At 47.0% G+C, this 22,911-nt stretch overlaps 1 protein-coding gene across 1 annotated transcript; it reads left to right on the top strand.

Annotated features, from left to right (window-relative positions):
* The first annotated feature begins 1,452 nt into the window (after positions 1 to 1,452).
* LOC119385645 (acetylcholinesterase-like) lies at positions 1,453 to 22,523 on the top strand. Its single transcript, XM_037653048.1, has 3 exons — positions 1,453 to 1,468; positions 19,296 to 19,488; positions 22,001 to 22,523. The coding sequence occupies exons 1-3, from the start codon at positions 1,453 to 1,455 to the stop codon at positions 22,521 to 22,523; spliced, it is 732 nt and encodes a 243-aa protein (XP_037508976.1).
* Positions 22,524 to 22,911: the final 388 nt, after the last annotated feature.

Raw genomic sequence — 22,911 nt, forward strand, 5'->3', positions numbered from 1 at the left:
AAGATGCGCAAATTGCGGAAGTGTCGAGTGGCGGATTACTTGGAATTGACTGCACTCTTCACGGTTGGTCGAGCTGCACCAAGGTGTACAGCGAGGCTTTTGCGTCAGCGAGTGCGGTATTTCCCGAGGTGAGCTGCGACGCAGCTCATGGTCTTGCAGCATTGTCGCTGTAGTGCTCTTTAAGGTGGTCGAGCTGGCGGGTCTTGATGTGCCGCGGGCATTCCAGCTGTCCCGCTCGAAAGCAGTGTTGCCAGCAGGAGATTTGGTCTGGCCGGACAGTCATCGATGACTGTCACCTCAACCGGGATAGGCACCTCTAAGGAGACATCGTTCAGTAAATGATGAGCGTCCGCGCACTCGTCCAATAACTGCGGCGTTTGGACATATGGCAGAGACTGGTCAGGGCCGATCTTGTTGGCATCACTGGAGAGGTCTACTTTGTGGAGCGGTCCAGCGTAGGCCTTGCTGTTACAGGCATTCGTAGACTGGAGAGGTCCGTGGATTCGTGGCTCGTCCTGCACGACAGGGGCCAACGCCTCCATGTGCCCAAGTGCTGTCGAGCTTGTAGGCGGCATCGCCAACTGCTCTGTCTTCAGGTTGGTGTTGTAGTCTGTCATGGGGCTGGAGGGAACTGATGAATCATCGACGTGTCGCCCGAAATGAGCTCTACCCCCGAGAGTGGGCACGTTGTTTACCACGAGCACAACTGCGCCGTGCCCTTCACGATCTCGGTCACCGAGAGAGGGCATGGTGGTGGGGGCCCGAGCGACACCGTCGGGATTGTGCGTCTCACAGCTCCCATCCGCGGTAGACAGCGGGTCGGTAGGCAGGGGGTCGTCGGCATCAAAAAGCGGGCGAAAGAGATTCGTCAACTTCGCACACCACTCCGACCACGATCGCTGCCGGACGCCTTCGTAGGCATGCCATGCCTTGGCGGCATCGCGAAGGTGGTCGATGGCAATCAGCCATTTTTGATGGTCCGACCAGGCGTGGTGGGTGCCGAGCGAGTTGATGGACTCAACCCACCCGAAGACGTCGTCCTGGAAGCCGCGGAACACCGGCACTGCCCAAACAGCCGAAGATGGTGAAGCGGCAGGCAAGAACCCGGAGTTCAACGACGTCACGCCGTGGTGTTGACGACAGAGTTCCGTGAGGACACGCAAGAGTTCCGCGCCTTTGCCGGTTGAGGCGCCCGAGGAGCCATGGGTGGTGTCCATGGTGTACGCGGCGGTCCTGGTCCTCAGAGCGGCTGAATTCATGGTCAAGGACGCGTGGACGGCGTCTCTGCTCGTGAACAAGTATCACGGCGTCGTTGAAATGGTGCGGAGTCGTTGGGAGGCCTAGACGCCGTCCCTGAACGGTGGTGGCACTGGCGGCAGGTGAGCAGGTGTCGAGGAGGTCTGGACGCCGTCCTCAACCCGCGCTTACTGCGGCTGTACCTTGGCGGCTGCCATGGACGAAGAAGCAGGTACATAACACTGCGTTTTCGGCGACTGCGCCATTGTAGTGAAGAGAAAAGAGACAACGCCCGTTTCTGGGCCGGCTGTTCTTATTCTGACGCTTCGTCCTTCTCTTCCTCTCTTCTTGCCGCTAGCCGAGCATCAGGCCCAAGCTACGTTGGCGCTTATCGTCATTACAATATATATATATATATATTTTTTTCATAGTAATTGTAGGTCCTGCTTTGCACGTGTATATATATGTGTATATAGATATGTAAATATATATATATATATATTTTTTCAATTTTTGATTTGTATATGCCCTTGTTTTCGCTTCTCTCTTTTGTTTGTTCTCCCTCAGTGGTGACATCAGTTATCAATACCTGCTTCTTTCCTTCTCTATTTTTCTTGCGTGTGTATGATTGCGACATGAGCCTTACGACTATGATGACATTGTTAGTTTATTATTTATTATTTAGTTTTCCGCAAGTATCTATTGTATCACTGTGTAATCAATGTGACCGCTGGCATATAAGTGACCGTTCCAGTGTCCTCGTTTCATTCTGACGAAGGCCGGGCCCACGGCCGAAACGTCAAATAAAGCTTCTTTTCACTTGAGCGTCAACACCTTGCTTCTGCTATTACTCCCGGATCCGGCGACACCTTTCCTCGAATATATATATATATATATATATATATATATATATATATATATATATATATATATATATATATATATATATATATATATATATATACCTATTTACTATTTCTTTATTTGTGCAACAATACAAGATTGCCATGGTGCTTGTGGCAAAAGGTGATGTTGAAAGAAACGTCACCTGACTAGGCCTCTAGCACCATACATGCATTCACCGCACAGAATCCCAGGCGTGTGGTACATAATATACAAAAAAGTACAAGCACTAATAAATAAACAATAGAAATGACATGTAGACAAAGGTGGAATTGCATAACACAAAAATGTGACTATAACGTTGTGCAAGATACATCAAATACAGAAATAATACAAAAGCAATGTCAGGAAAAACAGAGCTACTGACCTCTCGACAGTAGTGGCATTAGCAGAACACTAATTACAATAAATACAGGGGGAAAAAAATAAGTTATAAGAGTTCACGGGCATCACAATCAAGGAAATATTGTTTGGATTGCTTGCTGAATGTTACCAGCGTGTGATATGCAGTAATACATGACAATAAATCCTTGTGGGTATTTAGAAGATTTGGAATTTGCCAGTTTATAACTGTAGTCCATAATTTGTTCAGGTCTTTGGCATAATGAATGCCGAATGTCTGAAGTGATACTTAGGGTAATTATTATTATAAGCAGATAGAAACCTTTGAGAATCGTCTCTATATTGAGAATAAATGAGCTCGGAGAGTCGATGAGCATACATCGCGCGGATACTGTGTATAGGATTCACGATGAAATAGGAGGTTACATGTTCATGATATGATAAATTATGAACAAAGCGGAGAGCTTTCTTTTGCATAATGAATAAGTTGTTATAATTGTTTTGAGATGTAACCCCCAGACAAGTATGCAATAATGAAGGCGAGAATGTATCAAAGAAAAGTAAAGCTGTCGTTTAAGGTATGTATGCAGTAAGTTGCGATGTATGTTCAACATACCCATTGTTTTGGAAATACTGTGTATCATGAATTCTACGTGCTTAGTCCATCGAAGGTTTTCCTGAAACTGAATTCCCAGAAATCTGTAATGCGTAACACGCTCTATTAGATGCGAAGCAGCTCTTTGACTATAGTCGGGTACAACTTTAGAAAAAAGGAGAGGCCCCGCCCATATGACCGAAGCGCGGCAGCCGATTGCCTCCGCGGCAAAGAAATAGTCCCGCTTCTTCTCCTTGAGCGGAGCACCGGCCGTCCGGCTCGTGACGTCAGTCTAGAGCGCGCGCCCATTGGTGGAAGCGCGTGTGCATCCGCCTTTGAGGTGCAAATGCCGCTTTTTTCTAAAGTTGTACCCGACTATAGACTGTGTAACGCTGTCCCTCCGTCCACACAAACGCGAGGCAACGTGCTTCCCTCGGCGCAGGTGTTGGAGCGGTGCCAAGTAGGTCACGCCGCAGCTTGGCGTTGACGTCACGCTCTCCTCGCACGCTTCCCTCGCAGGTGCGCGCGTACGTCAATCTCTCCCTCACCCGCCAGAGCGCCCGCAGCTGCCGGCTCCAACGCCCGCTCGCCTCCCGTGTCTGCGTTTCAAACAAACGTTTACGCCAGTAAACGCTACACCGAGTTTCGCTTCAAACGAATCTTCCAGCGCTCACCATAGCACTCGCGTTAGCGCCGTTCAATCCGTGACGCCACCCGTGCGCAACGCTGCTGCTTCGCATCCCATCAGGGTTCCCTTCGGGGGGATGGTCCAATTTTTTGTTCACTTCGAAATGTAATAGCATCATGCAATATCACCGGTTTATTTATGGCGTGAAATACCATAAACTTCGTTTTGCTGATATTTAATTGTAGACGATTAGTATACAGTCGAAACTCGCGATAACGAAATCCCGAGGGAACGAAATTCTCACCGCAACAAAATATTTTCGGAGCACCGGCGAACGCCCATAGGAGTCAATGTATTTCGTAACTCGCGACTACGAAAGATATTCATACCGCAGTCACTCATTAACGAAATTTTTGAAACACGAGTGCGCAAATAATCTACTCTCGCAACGTTAACTACATTCGAAAACTGTTGAAATGCATTCATGCTACACTTAAATTGTGCAAAACTATCGCTACAGCGCACTTGAGAAGAAGCCGCCATGATTGTTTACAAAAAAATCATAAAGCTGGCGACAATGGTGTTGATGATGGCTTGCCGAAACACCTGCTCGTTATCGCGGACTACGTAGCCAAATCCACATTCCTCATGGAGTTTCGTTCGTTGGCTTGGCTCTGTGCTTGTCTTTGTCGGCTTTGCGCACACATGGTTGCGTGTGTGGAGCCATTTGTGGAGCGTTTGCTTGGTCGCTTGGTGACGTGAACTGTGTGTTGCGATTGCTTCGTCCGATTTCGCTGCCTGCGAAGATGCCGCCTCCAACGAAAAATCGGAAGTTCATCACGCTGGAAGATAAGGCTGCAATCATCAGTGAGGTGGAAAAGCGCTGGAAAAAAATGGACATCGCCAAAGAATTCGGCGTTGCGTGCAGCTCGCTGTCCACGATTCTGCTCTGATCCAGCGGAGCCGCAAGAAGGTTCGCCTCTAGGCGCACTTGATGACGGTACTGGTGACAGCGCAGTGCCGCCGTCACTGACCAGTGCATGGGGCGAACTTTGTGCCGTGGCAAACGAGATTCCCGATCGAGAGGCATAAAATTGCTGCATGGTAAGGCCCGCCAAAGCAAACTTACTGACATTTGGAAATAAAATGTGTTTTTTTGTAAGTTCCATATCTTTTCTGCGGCATTCTCGCGCCAACGAAATTCCCGCAAGAGCGAAATTTTGTGCTTTCCCCGCTGATTTCGTTATTGCGGGTTTCAACTGTATAGCCAATCTGATAAATTCTGTAGCCAGGAATTTACCAATGGTGCGAGAGTAGCTAAGTCAGCAGAAGAATAGACTACGCTCATATCATTTGCGTAAAGAACTATATCTGGGCTTAATGGAATTGAGACTATGTCATTAATGTATAGAAGAAATAATGTTGGTCCTAGAATTGATCCTTGAGGGACGCCATACTTAATTGATTGCAAGTCTGATTTTGTGTCATGAATACCAACAAACTGTGCTCAATTAGACAAATAGCTTCGTGTTAAAGTCAGAGACTTACCACGTATTCCATACATTGGCAACTTGGTAAATAGGATATCGTGTTTAATAGAATGAAATGCCTTTTTAAAGTCTAAAAAGACGCCTAAGGTATATAAGTGATTTTCCGTGTTGGATAATAATTTTTCCTTGATATAAAGTAATGCACTTTCCGTCGATTTACCTTTTAGGAAACCATATTCATGATGTGATAGTAGGTTGTGCTTGTGCAAATATTTTACGAATCTTGAATGGATAACTTTCTCTATTATTTTCGAAAAACACAGGAGTACAGATATGGGTCGGTAGTTATTAAAATCATGAACTGAGCCGCCTTTATGCAATACAGCAATTCTCGCGATTTTCATCTTATCAGGAAATACTCCAGTAGACAAAATAACGTTGGCTATGTTAGATAACACTACACTTAATATATCGGAAACAGCTTTGATAGGTGGTACCTTAATGCCATCAAAGCCTGCTGAGCAGTTGTTCTTTAAGCTAAGAATTATCGTTAAGATTTCACTCGGCGAAGTCGGATCAAGAAACAAGGTGCTAGGCTCGGAAGTTTTGATATAAAAGTGAGCATCATTTGAACTGCTCTCCGAGTCGAATGACCCAGATGTGAGGAAGAAGAAGTTAAGTTGATTTGCGGGATGCTTCCCCGTATAAATCTGGTTACCTGAGACAATTTGAGTGGGTAGAGTAGTATGTGCATTTTTTTAAATGTCTTTTAGAGTTGACCATGTTCTACGGGGATCAAAATGTATTTCGACAAATTTGTTTGCATAGTACTGATGTGTTGATTTTTCTATATCAGTTCCTAACTTATTTCTAGAATGCTTAAATTCTGCAAAGATTTCTATTTCTCTAGTTAATAAAAACCTTTTAAAGAGCCTGTTCCGTTTCGATAAACGTTTTAAAAGAGAGCGGGTTATCCAAGGTTTTCTAGCTTTTTTGCATTGGCGTCTTAAAGTTACGGGGAAAGCGTGCTCATATAATTCAATTAACTTGTCTAGAAATGCATCATATAACACATTAGGGTCATTTTTGTCTTTTAATAGCTCCTTCCAGTTCACTGCTGACACTAACGCACGAAACTGTTCAATTTATTAGGGGTTATGACCCTTGAAAGTGTGGCATTAGAGGACCGCTCGAGGGACTGAACCGATGATTTGGGTACCGTACAATACAAAGACAAATCATCACTTAGGTCGCAGTTGATAACACCAGCACTAGTATCACTGCCATCTGAGGTAGTTAAACATAAATCAGTCAAAGATTCACTTGAAGGTGCAATACGAGTGGGAACATCAATAACATTAATAAATCCATTTGAGCTTATGACATTGGAAAAGTGCATGACTGTCGGACCAACTTGCAGAAGGTTAATATTGAAGTCGCCGAAAATCACAACTGGTATATGAGACGAGGCAAAGTGATGTAGTAGTGAGTCAAAAAATTCGAAAAAATCATATATATATATATATATATATATATATATATATATATATATATATATATATATATATATATATATATATATTCGCATGTTGCATTCTTTCAGGCTAGGTAAATAAGAGTTCTCTGTATTTGAACAACAGCAAAAAATGGGGGTATTTGTAACTTTTTTTCGTGATATCTAATATTTGTAAGGCATTTTCTATATTACGCCTTTTATGCAAAAACTTGTGCAATAAGGTTAGTTTACCTGGCATTGCTTTTCTTTCAAAAGTTTGCGCACAGTGAGCCTTATTGTACGCTACCTCAGAAGCAAAAATAAGCCAACAGCACTGCGGTCGTATGGCCGTCTCTACTCTTTCTTTTGTTTCCCATACGTCCTCCCGGTGGGCTTTGGCCACAGTAAAGTTCTAGTAGAGGCTAACAAATTGTCTAATAAAGCGGTGTGCATATGGCTAGCAAACCACTCGCGACCTTGAGTAACAAGCTCGTAGTGCGAAGCGGTCACTGCGCGTGTAACTTACTTTTTTTATTACTCGTAATTCTTGCGTGCGTTATGCTATTCCCGATTACACGTGAAAATAAGTTTTTTTTTTCGTTCTTTTCTTGTACCTGTTCGTTTCGCGCGTTTTTACGAACGCACCAATGTTCTCGAACTCTATCACCGGCACTCGGCCACGCCGCTTGACACATGATTTTTTTGCATTCTGTTATTGCCCCAACATTAAACACAACGCTTAAAAATGGATAAGCTCCATTCCGTACCGCATTATAACAATTAAATAGATTTCAAGTGCCTCGTGTGGAAACTCAGCGCAAAAAACTACAGCGCGCAGCAGACGCCCCTCGCTTTCCGCGCGCTTCCCGAGCGTGGAAAGCCCACGGGTGCGGCGCAGCAGCGGCGCGGCGCGGTAGTTCACCGCAAAAGGTCCGCGCGGGAGCCGACGCTTTGGACACTCCCCCTATTCTAAGGCCACTCTAGCTGTGGCGTCTCCCCCTTACACTCTTTCAGCAATCATGTGATGGCGTCGGGGAACGAGATTCTGCAGACGCGCGATGAACCAACGCGTTGTATCCTGGCCAGAACGCGCGTTCGGGCCTGTGTAAGGGGCTGGGTAAGACGCTGTGGCCTCTCCCCCTTACACTCTCTCAGCAATCATGGAACATTATTGCGCTGCTTCGCATCCCCACATGGTTCCCTTTAGTGAGAGATGGTGTAATTTTTTTAGACAATACAGACTTTTATTAAAAATTATATGACAGTCACCCTACAGTTGTTTTCGCACACGTGTTCTATGTTGAGGCGTAAACACTTTGCCGCAAATGAAATGACATTGACGATCATAATTTACAAATATTCGCTAATTAATTTTAATTATTTGCTTTAGGGCAGTTGCTTATAGTAGGCAATTGTAGTGCGTGCCACTTTAAGGCTTACCTACTTTTTTTTAGAAATTGCGATTGTTGCACGTAATTAGAGATAGTCGTCATCGAATTTCAAGGCCGATGCGGTAACTGGCGCGCAGGAAGCGCAACCTCTCTGTGAACTACCCACGACAAGGAAGGGACGAAATTGAAATCAAGGCACGCCAAAGCAGAATTTCTTAAAGAAAATTGGCAAGCATCCTAAAATACAGAAGTAAACAGCTTACTGTTTGCGCGCGATCTGTGGTGCTTGTGTGTTTCCTTCTTAAACTCTAAACAGGCGCCAAAATCTATTTCGCCTGTGTGCAAGAAGAAGCGCCGCATCGGCTGCCCCTGAGTTTTATGGTTCGCAGGGAAAGAAAAGGTTGATATCGCTTTTTTTTTGCGCACAGCTCGAAAGAAACAGACAAGCAACAAACACTACATGCAAAAATAAGGCGATATGCTGGTGCAACTGAGATGACTTGCCACTTTTCACGAAAGTATACGATTGGGACACGCCTTTATTTAAATTTCGTCACTTCCTTGTCACGTGGAATTTCGGGCTGATGTAACCGGATAGTAGCGTTTCTTGCGCACCGGTGCTATCAGTTTCAGTATCAGCCTTGAAAGGCAATGACGGATATGTCTAGTTACGTGCAACTTTCGCAATTTCTAAAAAATTGGTCTGCCATAAATTGGTATGCATTACAATATTCTAATATAAAAACCTGCCTTCAAGGCAATCATTAAAATGTTAAGTAACGACTTTTTCTTATTATTCGCATCCGTTTCATTGCAACTGCAGCAAAGTATTTCCTCGTCGACGTGGAGGTCCTCTGCGAAAACGACAGCAGCTTACTGTCATAGGATTTTTATAAAAAATATCTATTGTCTAAAAAACTCACAGCTCTACACAGGACGAGCGCGAACTAACAACTGTCCCAGTCACTTATTCGTGTTTGAGCGGCGCGCTACGACCCAACGCTCTTAGATATTTTTGTTTTCTTGAAAACTGCGGCGCGTGGATAGCGTGGAGTGGGCCCTCCGCGTCTCCTGCCACGTGGTGGCGTTCCACGCATTGTTTACCTTTTGTTTGCCATTGTTTTTTAGTTATATGAGTACATAAGCCACTAGACTGAAGCTTAATAGGGCTTACAATTTTGCACTGTTTGCTGTGTGACAGTCGCCTGGGGTTTTTTTTTTATTTGTTTGTTCGGCCACCACGTGGCTGAAGGGCACACATGTGCTTTGAAGTGTAGCATACTTGCGGAGTTTTGTGATACCATTTGACTTTAAGTGTATCTAATCCGCCGTGTGAACGATCTAGCCATGGTCAAAAAGACCGTAAAGTGTTCAGGGTGCGGAATGGGATGGAAGATAGAGGTTTGTACGGATGAGAAGACAGAGGGAGCTGACGCCAAGTGTAAGCAATGCGAGTTAGAGGCGAAAATGGAAATAATGATGGCCGCCCAGAAGGAGCTCATGGTAAGAATCGCCGAGCTGTAGAATGCGCTGGCGACAGAGCGGGAAAGAACGATGGCTATGGGGGAAAGGCTTAAGTCAGCCGAGGAGATGTTAGCAAAGGTAGTCATGGTGAACAAGGAAGCAAGCGACAGCGGGAACAGCGGGGCATCGACACCCACAGTGGTAGACGCGAAGCGGGAAACAGGTTTGGAAAAGACAGGTGCCAGGGTCACAGGATCCAGCTTCCGCGAAGTAGTTTTGGGAAGGGGAGGGGACAAAACAGCAGTGGCACGCGCTAGTAACCGAGGCAGTGGCCAGGTGCGGGACAGTCCAGCAGAAAAGTCGGAGCACGTGATAATCGCCGGGGACTCGAATTTAGTTAGATGCGCAGAAGCAGTCAAGGAAAGGGTGAGAGGCGACAAACGAGTTTTAATAGGGAAGTTCCCGGGACATGGGCTGGAATCAGTCATGAGACAAGCTAGCGCAAAACTCGCAAGTAAGGCTAATGGACGTAACCTCGTGATAATCGCGGGAGGTCTAAACGACGTCTTGAATGAAGAATCAGCCGAACTAGCGACCACATTGGCGAAAGGGGTCGATGACATGCGCGTCATTTCCCCTCAGGTGCAGATAGTGGTATGCACAATACCGGAAGTACCAGTGAGGAATATCAACTTGCAAAGAGCGGTTGTCGACGCAAACAAAGAGATATGGCGAATTAGTCGAGAGAAAGGCATCGAGGTAGTGGATATAAACAGGGAGGTGCACAGGTGGGGCGGTTTCCAAAGAGACAGAATTCACTTCGATAAGAGGCTTGGTCATGAGGTGGGCTGGCGACTGGCAGGTCGCGCAGTAGCTTTTTTGGGGGGCACGCGGGTTCTTCGGTGCCCAGGGTAGCTTCTAATGAGGAAAACAAACAGGGGGACTCTTTGACAGGCAGTATAGCGAAAAAACCAGAGAAAAGGTAAAAGAAGGGAGAAGGCGCGTGTTGCAATTAGTTACATAAACATGCAGGGTGGTAGAAAAAAGGCAAAATGGTTAGAGATTGAGGAGCAGTTAAAACAAGGAACAGATAGGTGTTTATGCGGTTACAGAAACACACCTTAGAGGCTTGGAAGAGCCACCACATATTGACAATTATATTTGGGAAGGATGTAACAGGATCACATCAGAAAGGAGAGGAGGGGGTGTTGGAATGCTAATTCATAGCAGAACAAAATTGGATAGAGTGAAACAAACGTGTTCAGAGAACATGTGGGTTTCGGGCACAGTAGGTGGAAAGAAAACGTGGCTGGGTGTAGCTTACTTGTGGACGGGGAATAACTGCAGAGAAAAGAATCTGGAGATAGTGAAATGCATAAGCACCGATATTAAAGAATTTGGTCATGATGCCGAAATAATCCTTCTAGGGGACATGAACGCTCACATTCATGACCTTGACGGATATTCAGACACCAATAGCAAGTTATTGCTAGATCTCTGCGAGCAACATAGTCTTGAGAAAATTAACGTGGGGCCTAAGTGTGAGGGGCAGATCACGTGGGAAGTCGGAAACAGGCAATCGAGCATTGATTATTGTCTCATGACAGAAGGAATATATGACAAACTTAGAGAGATCAGAATAGACGAGGAAGGCATTAACAGCTTGGGTAGTGATCATAAACGCATAATATTACAAATGGGATATAAAACTGAAAATAAGAACATAGAATCAAAGTTTGGCAGCTCGTATCTAAATGACAAACAAATAACAAATATAGCCGCAAGAGTCGAGGAAAAAGTAGACGAACAACCAGGCAAAGACTGGAAGTATAGTGAGCTGCTACATGTAATCACGAAAGAAATGGAAAAAGAGAAGAAAACTATTCGTTGGAAAGGAAAGAGAAAGCCAAAAAGTTGGTGGAACAAAGAAATCCGGGAGGCGATCGAGAAGCGACGTGAGGCATCACGGGAGCACAGACAAGCAAAAAAGGAGAAGCGGCCACAGGACGAAGTCAACCAAATATGGGAAATATATTTAGAGCAAAAATCCATTGTGCAGAAATTAGTCGAGGCAAAAATTAAAGGTGAAAGTGATCGCTGGATGACAGAGATTCGCGAAAAGAAGAAGGCCGCGCCTAGGATATTTTGGAGCCACCTAAAAGCGCTGGGTAGGAAGTCTGTCACAATGCAACAACATATGGTAGATGAAGGAGGAAATCAATTGGAAGGGTATGAAGCGCTAGGTTACATCCGAAAGATAACAGCCGATTCGTTTAAAAAGGTCGCCCAGGGGATTCCCCCGGTGAGTAAAACTACGCAAAGGAGTGCAACCGACGAAGATGTAGTACTAGAGGATTTCAATTGGAAGAAGGCCGAAGGAAAAATTCCTAAGCGCACTACTCCGGGCTTAGATGGGGTTCCCGTCAGCCTCATTAACGAACTCGGACATAACACCAAAGAAGCACTGCTGAAAGCCGTAGAAAAGTGCTTACAGGAGAGGGAAATACCAGACAGTTGGCGAAAAAGTAGAACTAACTTAATCTATAAAGGCAGGGGAGAAAAGGATAACATTCGCTCGTATAGACCGCTAACAATTACATCGGTGCTATACAGGTTGGCGATGCAGGCAGTAAAATTAAGAATAGAAGCGTGGGTAGAACAAAATGATATTTTGGGAGAACTTCAGAATGGATTTCGAATCGACAGGCGGTTAGACGATAATCTGTTTGTTCTTACCCAGTGTATAGAAATATCGAAAATAGAAAACAGGCCCTTATACGTAGCTTATCTAGATATTACCGGGGCGTATGACAACGTTAATCAGGAAATTTTGTGGGATATATTGAAAGAAGTGGGCATAGGTGACGACTGTATACAGCTTTTGAGGGAAATATACCGAGAAAATACAGTTTGTACAGAATGGGAAGGAATAAGTAGCAAGGACAGCGTTTAAATTAGCAAGGGGCTGAGAAAGGGATGTCCTTTGTCCCCGCTGTTATTCATGCTGTACATGGTGAGGATGGAAAAAGCGCTAGAAGGTAGCAACATTGGGTTTAATTTGTCACACAAACAGGTCGGCACGATGGTTGAGCGGAAGCTTCCAGGTCTATTTTATGCTGATAATATTGTCTTATCTGCGGACAGTCAAGATGATATACAGCGACAGGCAGATATATGCGGAAGGGAATGTGAGGCTCTAGGACTAGGATTTAGTGCAACAAAATGTGGATTGATGGCATTCAATGATCACGAAGACCATGCGGTCTTTATACAGGGCCAAAAAATACCGAGGGTAAGCGAGTACAAGTACCTCGGAGTATGGGTAAATGAGGGGGATAGATATATGGAGGTACAAGAGAAAGCATCGGTAGCAAAGGGAAAGAGGAATGCTGCAATTATGAAGCACAGAGCCTTATGGGGATACAATAGGTACGAGGTGCTTCGAGGGCTGTGGAAGGGTGTGATGGTTCCGGGGCTTACATTTGGGAACTCAGTGGTGTGTATGAAGTCAGAGGTACAATTAGGAATGAATGTAAATCGAAGGACGGTGGGCCGCCTCGCGTTGGGCGCTCACGGTAAGACGACAAATGAGGCTGTAAAGGGTGATATGGGATGGACAGGCTTTGAAGTGAGGGAAGCTCAGAGCAAAATGAGATTCGAAGAGAGGCTGAGGAAAATGAAGAAGAGTAGATGGGCAGAGAAGGTTTTCAGGTATTTGTATACAAAAAGCGTTGACACGCAGTGGAGAAAAAAAAAACGCCAGGCCTGCGCTAAACCCGCAGCACAGTCACAGCGAAAGCTGGAAGAGCGGCGTTTCTAGAGCCCGTTAAGCTCTCTTGGGGCTACAATACAAGTACACTAGAAAGGTACCCACTACGCCATAAATCACAATTTTTGTGAAGTTTGGAAGCACCTACTAAGCCATTATTCGTCATTCTGCGTAGAAGCGAGGCACCAGCTACACGTCTGTAAGGCATTATGTGCACTTTGTTCACGCGACGACTGATGACGACAAAGAATTATGGCTCAGCCCTTTGTAATGGGTTGGAATCTCTAAACGGCCCACCAGTGATGTAATTTGCGTTGGGTGACGCCCGGTCGCTATTTCCATCTCCCGTCATGCTGTATAACATACATTGACGTGGGAAAGAGACGGGGGGGGGGGGGCGAAGAACTTTACTGAGACCCCGAGGAAATGGATCATGCGCTTATGGGCCTCCTTCGCAACCAATACAAGTGCCCTTGCGAGGAACCCACTACGCTATAAATTATTGTAATTTTACTGAGACCCAGAGGAAGTGGATCATGCGCTTATGGGCTTCCTTGGCAACCAATTCAAGTGCACTTGCCAGGAACCCACTACGCTATAAATCATTGTAATTTTTGAGAAGTAGGGCAGCAGGCGCTCTGCCATTTTTCGTCATTCTACGGAGAGCGTTGGTACCTGCTAAACCCATGTAAGGCATTATGCGCACTTTGTTGATGCTGTGCCTGATGACGATGAAGAATTATGGCAGGGTCCTTTGTAATGGGTTGGAAGCATTCAACAACCTACTCGTTGCGCAATTCTCATTGTGTGACGCCTGGTTACGGAATTCGCGTTGTGCGACGCTTGGTGCTTATTTTACTCTTCTACCACGCTATATTGCATATGCTAATGTGGTTCCTTCCCGACATGAAGCCTGTATAGGACCTTTTAGCAACGCAGTTTCAAGCACCGGCATGGCTCAGAGGTTGAATACTGGGCTCCCACGCAGAGGGCCCAGGTTCGAACCACGTTCCATCCTGGAATTTCTTTCTTAGTTAGTTTTTTTTTTCTTATTTCGAGCGATACTGGTTACGGACACCGGCGGCGGCGGCGGCGGCGGCGGCGGCGGCGGCGGACAACTACGGCGCCAAAAACGGCCGGTGAAATGATCTCATAACAGCTTTCGCTGTAAAAGAACTAGGAGGCTCACTAGTAAATATACGGCTAGCAGTGTGGGCGATATGGCAACAAGGAGCATTAAGCGGAAGGTCAGAGAGGCGGAGAGGACTTATTGGATGGCAGCGATGGAAAAGAAGCCGGCTCTGAGTAACTACCGAAAGGGAAAAAACGAAATAAGGAGGGAAAGGTTTTATGATAATTCAAGGGGAAGCGCTTTACTGTTTGAAGCAAGGTCGGGCTGCCTTAGAACGCGTAGTTATAAAGCGAGATTCAGTAACGAAGAAGAACAATGTGCATGCTGCGGGGGAACTAAGGAAACGATGGAACATGTACTGATTGAATGTGGCGATATTCACCCAGGTATACGTGTGGGCACGAGTCTACATGAAGCCTTGGGTTTTAGGGACAACAATGGAAAGCTGAACACGTACGCGATATAAATAAGTAAGAGACGGTTAGAATATTGGTGGCAGAAAACTAGAGATAAAGAACAAAAAAATAAAATAATGGGGCGAAAATAAGGTCATTCTGCCTTAAGAGGCAGAGAGATGGACCGTGAATTTAATTTTTTTGGTATAATAACATAATTTAATCAATGTAGATAAGGTATTAGGCCAACATGAAACAAGGAAGTATTTTTTTCTTTTTTTTCTTTTTTTTTTCTTCGAGCCTGGTGGCAGACATGCCACCGCCCCGTTTTAAAGGGGACGCTCATAGCATCCATCCATCAATCAACCTAGAGTCACTGGAAAATTTCCTAGTACCGCAAAGGTAGGCTGCACGCGGGCAACATTGGGTGGCGGCGGCCATTTCCCTTCCGGACTGTCCGGCACGTTGGTAGCGTGTGTTGAGAAGTGACCGATCTTTTCGCCTCGATGCCGTGTTACGCTCGGCGTAACTTCAATATGTGTGTGTGTGTGTTTCTTCAAAAGGATATCAGAAGTGATTTCGAGTCATCAACCGTCATGAATCGACTGCGCGGTAAGCGGTGTAGCTAATGAAACGTGCGGCGAATGTAGCCATGTGCTCGCGAACTTTCTTCGTGGCTTCATCGGTCTCTCTTCGTTGACGGCCGGGTGTGTTCGCAAGGTCCGGAGCTGTATAGTTTCATTAGCGTAATGACCGCGCGAGATGCCATTTACTTCGACACTTGGTGAATGTTGACTGTTTGCGCTAGCTTTGCAGTCGGTGTTCAGGTTCACTTCATAGCGCATTCGAGAACATTATCGAACATCGCGAACATTCGGCTTTGCGTCCTTCGACTGATCGCTGACGCATACCTTTGCGCACCTTGCTTGCTGTTCAGCTGTGTGTTATCTGTAATAGAAGTGGTGTGTGTACGGTAAGTGGATGTTGTGCGTGAAGTATTTGTCTCGGTTCGGAACGCCAGCAGCCGAACGCGCGGGCGAATCGGCGCGCGGTAGGTAAGGTGCATATTATTTTGCGAATACGTTGTCATTTCCTAACAGAGAGGTAGAAAATAGGCCGTCGAAAATGACTGACGTCACTACTCGGTCGTTTCATTTCCTATTTTTTCTCCTTAATATTCCCAACGTTGCAGTGCATTTGCAAATATTTTGCTGTGTTCCGACAAAGTTTGTTTGTTTTTGTTTTGTTTTTTTTTGCGTTGCCAGCGCGTAAACAGCTGAGGTTCGGTTTCTGCACTGCTTTTAATTTCAACTTTTTTTTTTCGTAATGCACTCTTGTTAAAACTTCCTCCGCGCAGTGCTTTGTTATTTTGATCAGAAATAGCACGTCCCGAAACTTTTTAACGCGCATGCTACTACTGCAACACAGTATGTATATAGATCTCGGGCTCGCATGAAATCGATTCCCTCAATGCGTGGGAGGATAAGCCGATTTTTTTTTTTTTTTGCTGTGGTCATTTCTCACCCACTAAACAGTATTGTAAGGGTACGCTCGGCGCAATGCAGCATTAGCAACATTTTTTTTAATAAAATACGCTTAATTACATTGCCTTGTACCAAGTTTATCAACAGATTTCCACGCTTCAGTTTTGCGCAGTGGCAAATGATCGTGCGACAATTGCCTTCAAGGTATACAGTAAACAGTTATAATTTTAATAAGTCTTCAATTTCGCCCTCGTGCGCGACACACTTATAACTCGAAATGCATGCAACATCTGTTCAACAGATCGAGATATAAACAGCCGAGCAAATAGAAGGGTATGTAGTATGTAGTTTTCAATATCGCTGAACTTAGCGAACAGAAAAAGGTGAAGTATCCTGTTGCATGAGAGCTTTTCCAGCAAAGTTTGTGTAGTTCACTACAGAAAGGAGTGTTCTTCGAGGGGGGCGAATTCATTCCGCCGCCGACTATGCAGCCACGTACAACGACGCTCTTTGACGTTAATGTTTCCCACACGGAATGAAAAAATATACGAAATTCCCGGAGTAGCTCACCAGCAATGTTCGGTTACTAGTGAGCTACTCTCTGGAATCTGCATGACGCGTTTAAAAAGCGACGAAGTACTTCTAGGGACCGTGGTACTGCTAAATGTCCGGCCGCGCTCTGCATTCAACGCGCCTGCACCCAAAGCGCTTGGAAGGGATATGGCGGCGAGAGGTCACGTGATGCGAGTAAGTCAATCGCGTCGGCGGCGGCGCGCGGAAAACAGATGCAATACCACGGCCGCTACATAAAAAAAAAAACAGGTGCGGCCTGCTGCGTCGCGTCGCCGTCAATGGGCGAGCGCGGGTCGGCTGAGCGGCAGCTGTTTTGGGTGAGGGCGCCACAAGCACGGTCCGCAAGGCAGACGCAGTGGGCAGACGCTGGTTCGTGTTACTATGTGGTCGCCTCAGGATTTATGCGTGTCCGTGTGCTTTCTCGTGTCTTTCTTGTGTGTGACCGCGCGTGTGAGCAGCTTGCCTCATGTTTCCTGCGCATGAGTACGGTTTTTTGGTGTGCGCGTGTGTGGCAGACGGTTTTTTGAGCGGTGTGATGACGCGAACCTGTTGTGTGCCGCTGTGCAACTCGAACGTGTGAAAAGACGCCACTGTGAAGTACCACGTATTCCCGTGCGATCTACAGTGTCGGGAAGCGTAATATTCGTAACAGAGCACTTCTTTCTGTCACGAACGAGCGCTAAAACAGCCAAGCGCCGCCGCATCCTGACTACAGCATCAAGCCACTGCGCTGACTGCTACCCCCAACCCAACGAGTGCGCGCAACGAAAACAAAAAAGCATCAAAAGGCGCCTGGGGCGAACCCCTACCCTCTCCACCGAGAACGCCGTCGCGGTCGCGACAGCCTAACAGCCACGCAGATCGGGAGAATTCAAGAAATCAAAGTGGAACCGCCCCATTCCGCAGACGAACCGGCGAGACGAATTCCTTTCCCCTAGCTGTCGCTGCGCTACGTGCTACGAGCCGAACAATCACTTGGAGTGTTCGCGAAACCGGGAAGGATCCAAACGAGAGACGACGGAGGGTAGGACGGTAGGGTGAAGTCGGCGAAGAAATTATATTGTTCGTGTGAATCGTGTAGTGCGGTCAGTTGGTCTTGGATAATCGAGTGATGACACCGTGGGAGCACTGTTTAGAAGAGTGTCGCCGAATGACGGTGACCAGAGCTGGATATTGTTTGAGTGTTTCATGGAAGAGAAATATACGAGAAACGTTCGAAGAATTGTGGGCTGCACACGTTTGGTGAATATTCAAGGCCTTTAAGTGTTCTTTGATAGTTTCTAATGGATGAGAGTGCATTTGTAGCACGGTAAGTTTGTTCCCGTTGTTTTAAACACCATCTAAGTGATGTTGTGAGTTGTAATTGATACCTGCCGAGTGTGGATGTTTGCGTGATGCTTGTACTGCCTTAACTGAGAATATATTTTGTTTGTGTTGTCAACTCTTGGCTCTAACTCTTGCTTTGGACCACAACCGGCATTAGTTGGCGCACTAAAAGGACCTACATTTAAATTGTGCGTGCTTTCGTGGTGCGCTTCGGTGGGCCGATAAGTCAGCCCTTGGAACTTTCCCGGCGACTGCCTGTCCATTAACGGGATCAGTGACTGAGTGACACTTTTCATTTCAGTTGAGTCAAACGGGCAGCATTCATGGAGAGTATTGAGGCCCACTCTGCAAAACATTGGTACTCCAGGGCAAACTGTTCACATACGTGGGGTAATCGGCAGTTCTAATAACGACTTCAATATTCAACCTGTAATGTGCAACTATAAAACGCCTTATCTACGGCCTGATTGGAGTAAGTGTCGGGCGTACAAACGCGGCTGTCGAAGCGCTTCTCCGTGAACAGCTGGACCGTTGTGGTGGCGCCAGAGCGGGCGCAAGGAGAACTAGGCCCCAGACGCCGTTTCGGCGCCACGCAGCAGGCCGCACCTGTTTTTTTATGTAGCGGCCGTGGCAATACTCTGAAGTTTTCCTAGTGACTCTGTGTTTACCCGGCGTTCCAGATCGCATGTGGATACAGATATGGGCGACTTTTTTAGTGCGCGTCTCAAGGGCAGTTTTCAAACAGAAGCAAAAACTATCATTGCTTTAAAGCGCACCCTGCGGGCACTCTCGCGGGTGATAATGCACACGCGGAAGCACCTCTGAGATCTACATACCGACAGACAGACAGACAGACAGACAGACAGACAGACAGACAGACAGACAGACAGACAGACAGACAGACAGACAGACAGATAGATAGATAGATAGATAGATAGATAGATAGATAGATGATAGATAGATAGATAGATAGATAGATAGATAAGATCAATTCCATGGTCCGTCTGCGCAGCCAAAACCAGCCGTTGCGGCAGCTGCCGAACCCGACCCGTGGTGGTGGTGTTGCACGGAGGCCGCTTCCAGTTTGGCGGCGGGGGTACGTACGCCTTCTACGGGGGCCGTCAAGCAGCTGCACTATGGGACGCCGTCGTGGTCGTGCCCGCGTACAGGGTGGGCGCCTTCGGCTTCCTCAACATGCTCGTGCACGAGGCGCCCGGCAACGTCGGCCTGCTCGACCAGGCGCTTGCCATCCGATGGGTGCACAGGTGCGCGCACTGCAGCCCCTGTAGTGTTCCTGCATAAACACAGGAACGGCGTCGCCCTACTGTGTCTTTTACGCATGACGCATATTTTCTCAGGAGCGACCAACGCCGGTCTCAAAATGGAGTTCTGTACTTGATAAGGAACCCCGTTGCTTCGAATCTATTTGAATAGAACCTCGTCTCAAACTTTCATGTTGAGCACGCTTCACCGTTTCGCCCAGAATATACGTACGGCGATTTAAGTAGAAAGTGCAACCTGCACCCACACACACACACCCACATACACACAAAAGAAAGGGATGTCTGAACAAGGTTAACGGAAGCCACATGATGTATAGCTTAAAGAAACACGCAATGCGCTGTGACGTCATTGCGGTGCAAAAATGGCATGACGTTCGTTTTTTCTGCAAGCGATCATCTCTCTGTGGCAAAATTATTTACGTGATTCTTCCGTGTCGGCGAAATCTCACACCTTTATGTTAACCTTTGCGCCACGTCCACTTTTCCGACGCAAAAACACTGGATTAGTCGAGTGCATCGGTTAGCCGAAATTTGTTTTTTCTACGCGTCTTCTGTCTGCGTACGCGATCCTTGCGCGATCCGTCAGAACTTAGCCATACGCAGTTTCGCTGTAAAAATAAACTTTTCTCCTGATAGTGCATGCCCGTAACGATGACCTATATGCCTCCCTATATAATTGTCCGTCATAACCGCTAGCGTCATCACTGAGTGAAAAGAAGCGCCACTGTATCCTGCTATCAAGGTACTGTCGCGTTAAGAAAACCCATGCACTCTGAATAAGTACATTGACTACAAGCCGTGTAATATTGCCTTCGGACGTTACAACGTGGCAGTCGATCAGTGGATAGAACTATACAATCATAATATCTGGGGTTTAACGGCCCCAAACCACCATATGATTATGAGAGACGCCATAGTAAAGGGCTCCGGAAATTTAGACAACCTGGGGTTCTTTAACGTGCACCTAAATCTAGGTACACGGGCCTCAAACATTGTCGCCTTCATCGAACATAGTGGATAGAACTATAAAGCCGACAATAAACCAATGTATTCACATATTCGAGGTGGTAGATCTCGATATTACGTTACTGCAAGCAGAGATTTAGGACGAAAGCCGTAGGTCTGTGTTTCGAGGTCGTGCTCTGAGGTACAGAAAATATCATGTGAGCGCGTGATATGCGCGTTCGCTTCGTCTTGCCGGCGTTCGCTTGAGTGAAAAAAAAAGCGCAGATGTCACGTTAACAGGCCTTATAGTTGTCGGTGGCGAAGATAGAGAATTTACGCCACGGCGGAAGAGGCTAGAGCAGCTTGAGGTGCCGCTCGTCGCAACCGCTGTCGGCGGGAAGCCGCTACGAAAGAAGCTGCGGCAGCGGCACCGCGAGAGCAACACGCGGCCCTCAGTGTAACGCAGGCGTTCTGGGATTGCAGAATTTGTGTTGAGAGGGGCCACCGCCGTCACTGCTGATCATCGAGAAGTTCAACATGAAAAACTCAACAGTTTCCTCTAGCGTATATGCACTTGCACAAACGTATAAGACAAGTCAGCCGTAACTGATAACGCCATGAAACTGCACGGAATCTCCCTAAACGAGAATCATCCAAGATGTGCGTGACGTTATGTTCGTTCATTGTGCTTCTGCTTTTGAGGTTGTTTTGCAATGCGTTGTGGGAACAGTGATGTTTGTGTATGAGTACCTCACCAGTGACTCGGGGGCGTCGTCCCCCCCCCCCCCACCCCCCGGCCCCGCTATCCTCCCTCTCTCCCTAACCTTTACCTCTGTCATCCTCTGATCTATTACAGTGTTTTCCTTTTCCTCCTCCCCCCCTTTATTGTATATAGTTCCTCAAATAAACAACCAATTGCTACCTCGACTATACACGCAGAAACCAACATGTTACATCCGACCTGGCGCCTGTAAGCATCAGCGCGAGTGTGCGGTGCTTTTTTGTTTTTTTTTTTGTTTTTTTGTATCCTTGTGTTACTACACATATCCGCGGTAGGTCGTACACGTCAGCCATCGGATGATTGCTCAAGAATTTGAGTTACCGCCGACTGAAATCTCGCGTCCGCGTGCACACTTCACTAGTCGCTGCCTTTGCTAATGCGTCATACGCGAACCTTTAATTGAGACCATAACTTTATACCAGAAAGAGAACGACTAGAGAGTCAAGGAGCAATCGCAGGACATTCGCGCCACTGCAGGTGAAAGGAAGTGCCCATTCGGTCCAGCTGAGAACGAATCTGAAACAAACAAAGCGCGTTTTATAATCTCGCTGATCTTTACGTTATTAAAATTCTGTACGGAAAAATGCTCATTCAAAAGCATCGCGCTCCGTCCACTGCAGTCTCAGGTTTTCAAGAAGCTGTGTTGCAGGGCCCCTCGGGCTCTCACTTCAGACTTCAAGTGTAATTTACAAGAACCTCGCAGTTTGAATACTGAAATTGCACCTAAGGCTGGTCATAGCCCTAAGCACCCGCGCGTAAACATTTCAGGTACATCCACCATTTCGGCGGCGACAACCAACGCATCACAGTGCTGGGCCAGGACGCTGGCGCCACATCCATCGGCTACCACCTGGCACGCAACGACACGCCGCCTATACAACGCGCCATACTAATGAGCGGCTCGCCTTTCGTGCCGCAGCCCGACAATGCGGATCAGCGTGCCCTGCTGAACGGCAACGCACTGGCCGACGTGCTCGGCTGCGGCAGCAGGCGAAGCTTGCAGGACGCCTCGGAGCAACGACGGGTCGTGGAGTGCCTCAGGAAGCGCAGCGCATACGCCACGGTATTGGCCGCCGACGAGTTGGCCACCAGCAGCGACACTGTCGTATTCGGTCCCAGCAAGAACCGCGACTTTCCGTGGAAGTTGGCGGGCGCCGAGCTCTCCGAAACGATGCTCAAGCGCGCCGACTTCCTAGTGGGTGTCTCCAAGGACGAAGGCACGTCGCACGTATCCGAATTGATGCAGGCGTTCGGTTTATCTGCCGACCAAACCCTGACACCGAGAAGGTAAAGTACTCTTCCGCTATACTTGCGAGGGCACCGACAAATCTGCATTTTCACTTCAAATAATTCAGTTGTGTGGTTAGCCGTCCTCCAACCAACGGCTAAGCGGACAGCGTACTAATGCTTTTGGGTGTTTCCTACTGTTTCGTGCGAGGAGGGCACCTGAGCTATATCAAAGCAGACGGAACGTCGTCGGTACTCGTCATTCTGTAGACGAATGCCTGCAGTCCGTCCCTCCGAGACCAGCGGAGAAGACCAAAAAGAGGACTTCGAGCCCCTCACCGACTACGGTGGGATCCTGGCGGCTTACAGAGAAGTCAGGAGAGCCTTCCCGCACCCGCACCGAGAACTCTCGCGCGCGGAGGCAGTAAAGTTCCGACAGTTGCAGACCGAGT

Source organism: Rhipicephalus sanguineus, chromosome 3, assembly GCF_013339695.2.
Source record: "Rhipicephalus sanguineus isolate Rsan-2018 chromosome 3, BIME_Rsan_1.4, whole genome shotgun sequence".
In the NCBI taxonomy this organism is placed as follows: domain Eukaryota; kingdom Metazoa; phylum Arthropoda; class Arachnida; order Ixodida; family Ixodidae; genus Rhipicephalus; species Rhipicephalus sanguineus.

Bases quoted from the DNA above. Each gene is read 5' to 3' on its own strand.
- LOC119385645 (XM_037653048.1), top strand. The intron at 19,489-22,000 runs GTGCGCGCACTG...TAAACATTTCAG, and splicing joins GCCATCCGATGGGTGCACAG to GTACATCCACCATTTCGGCG.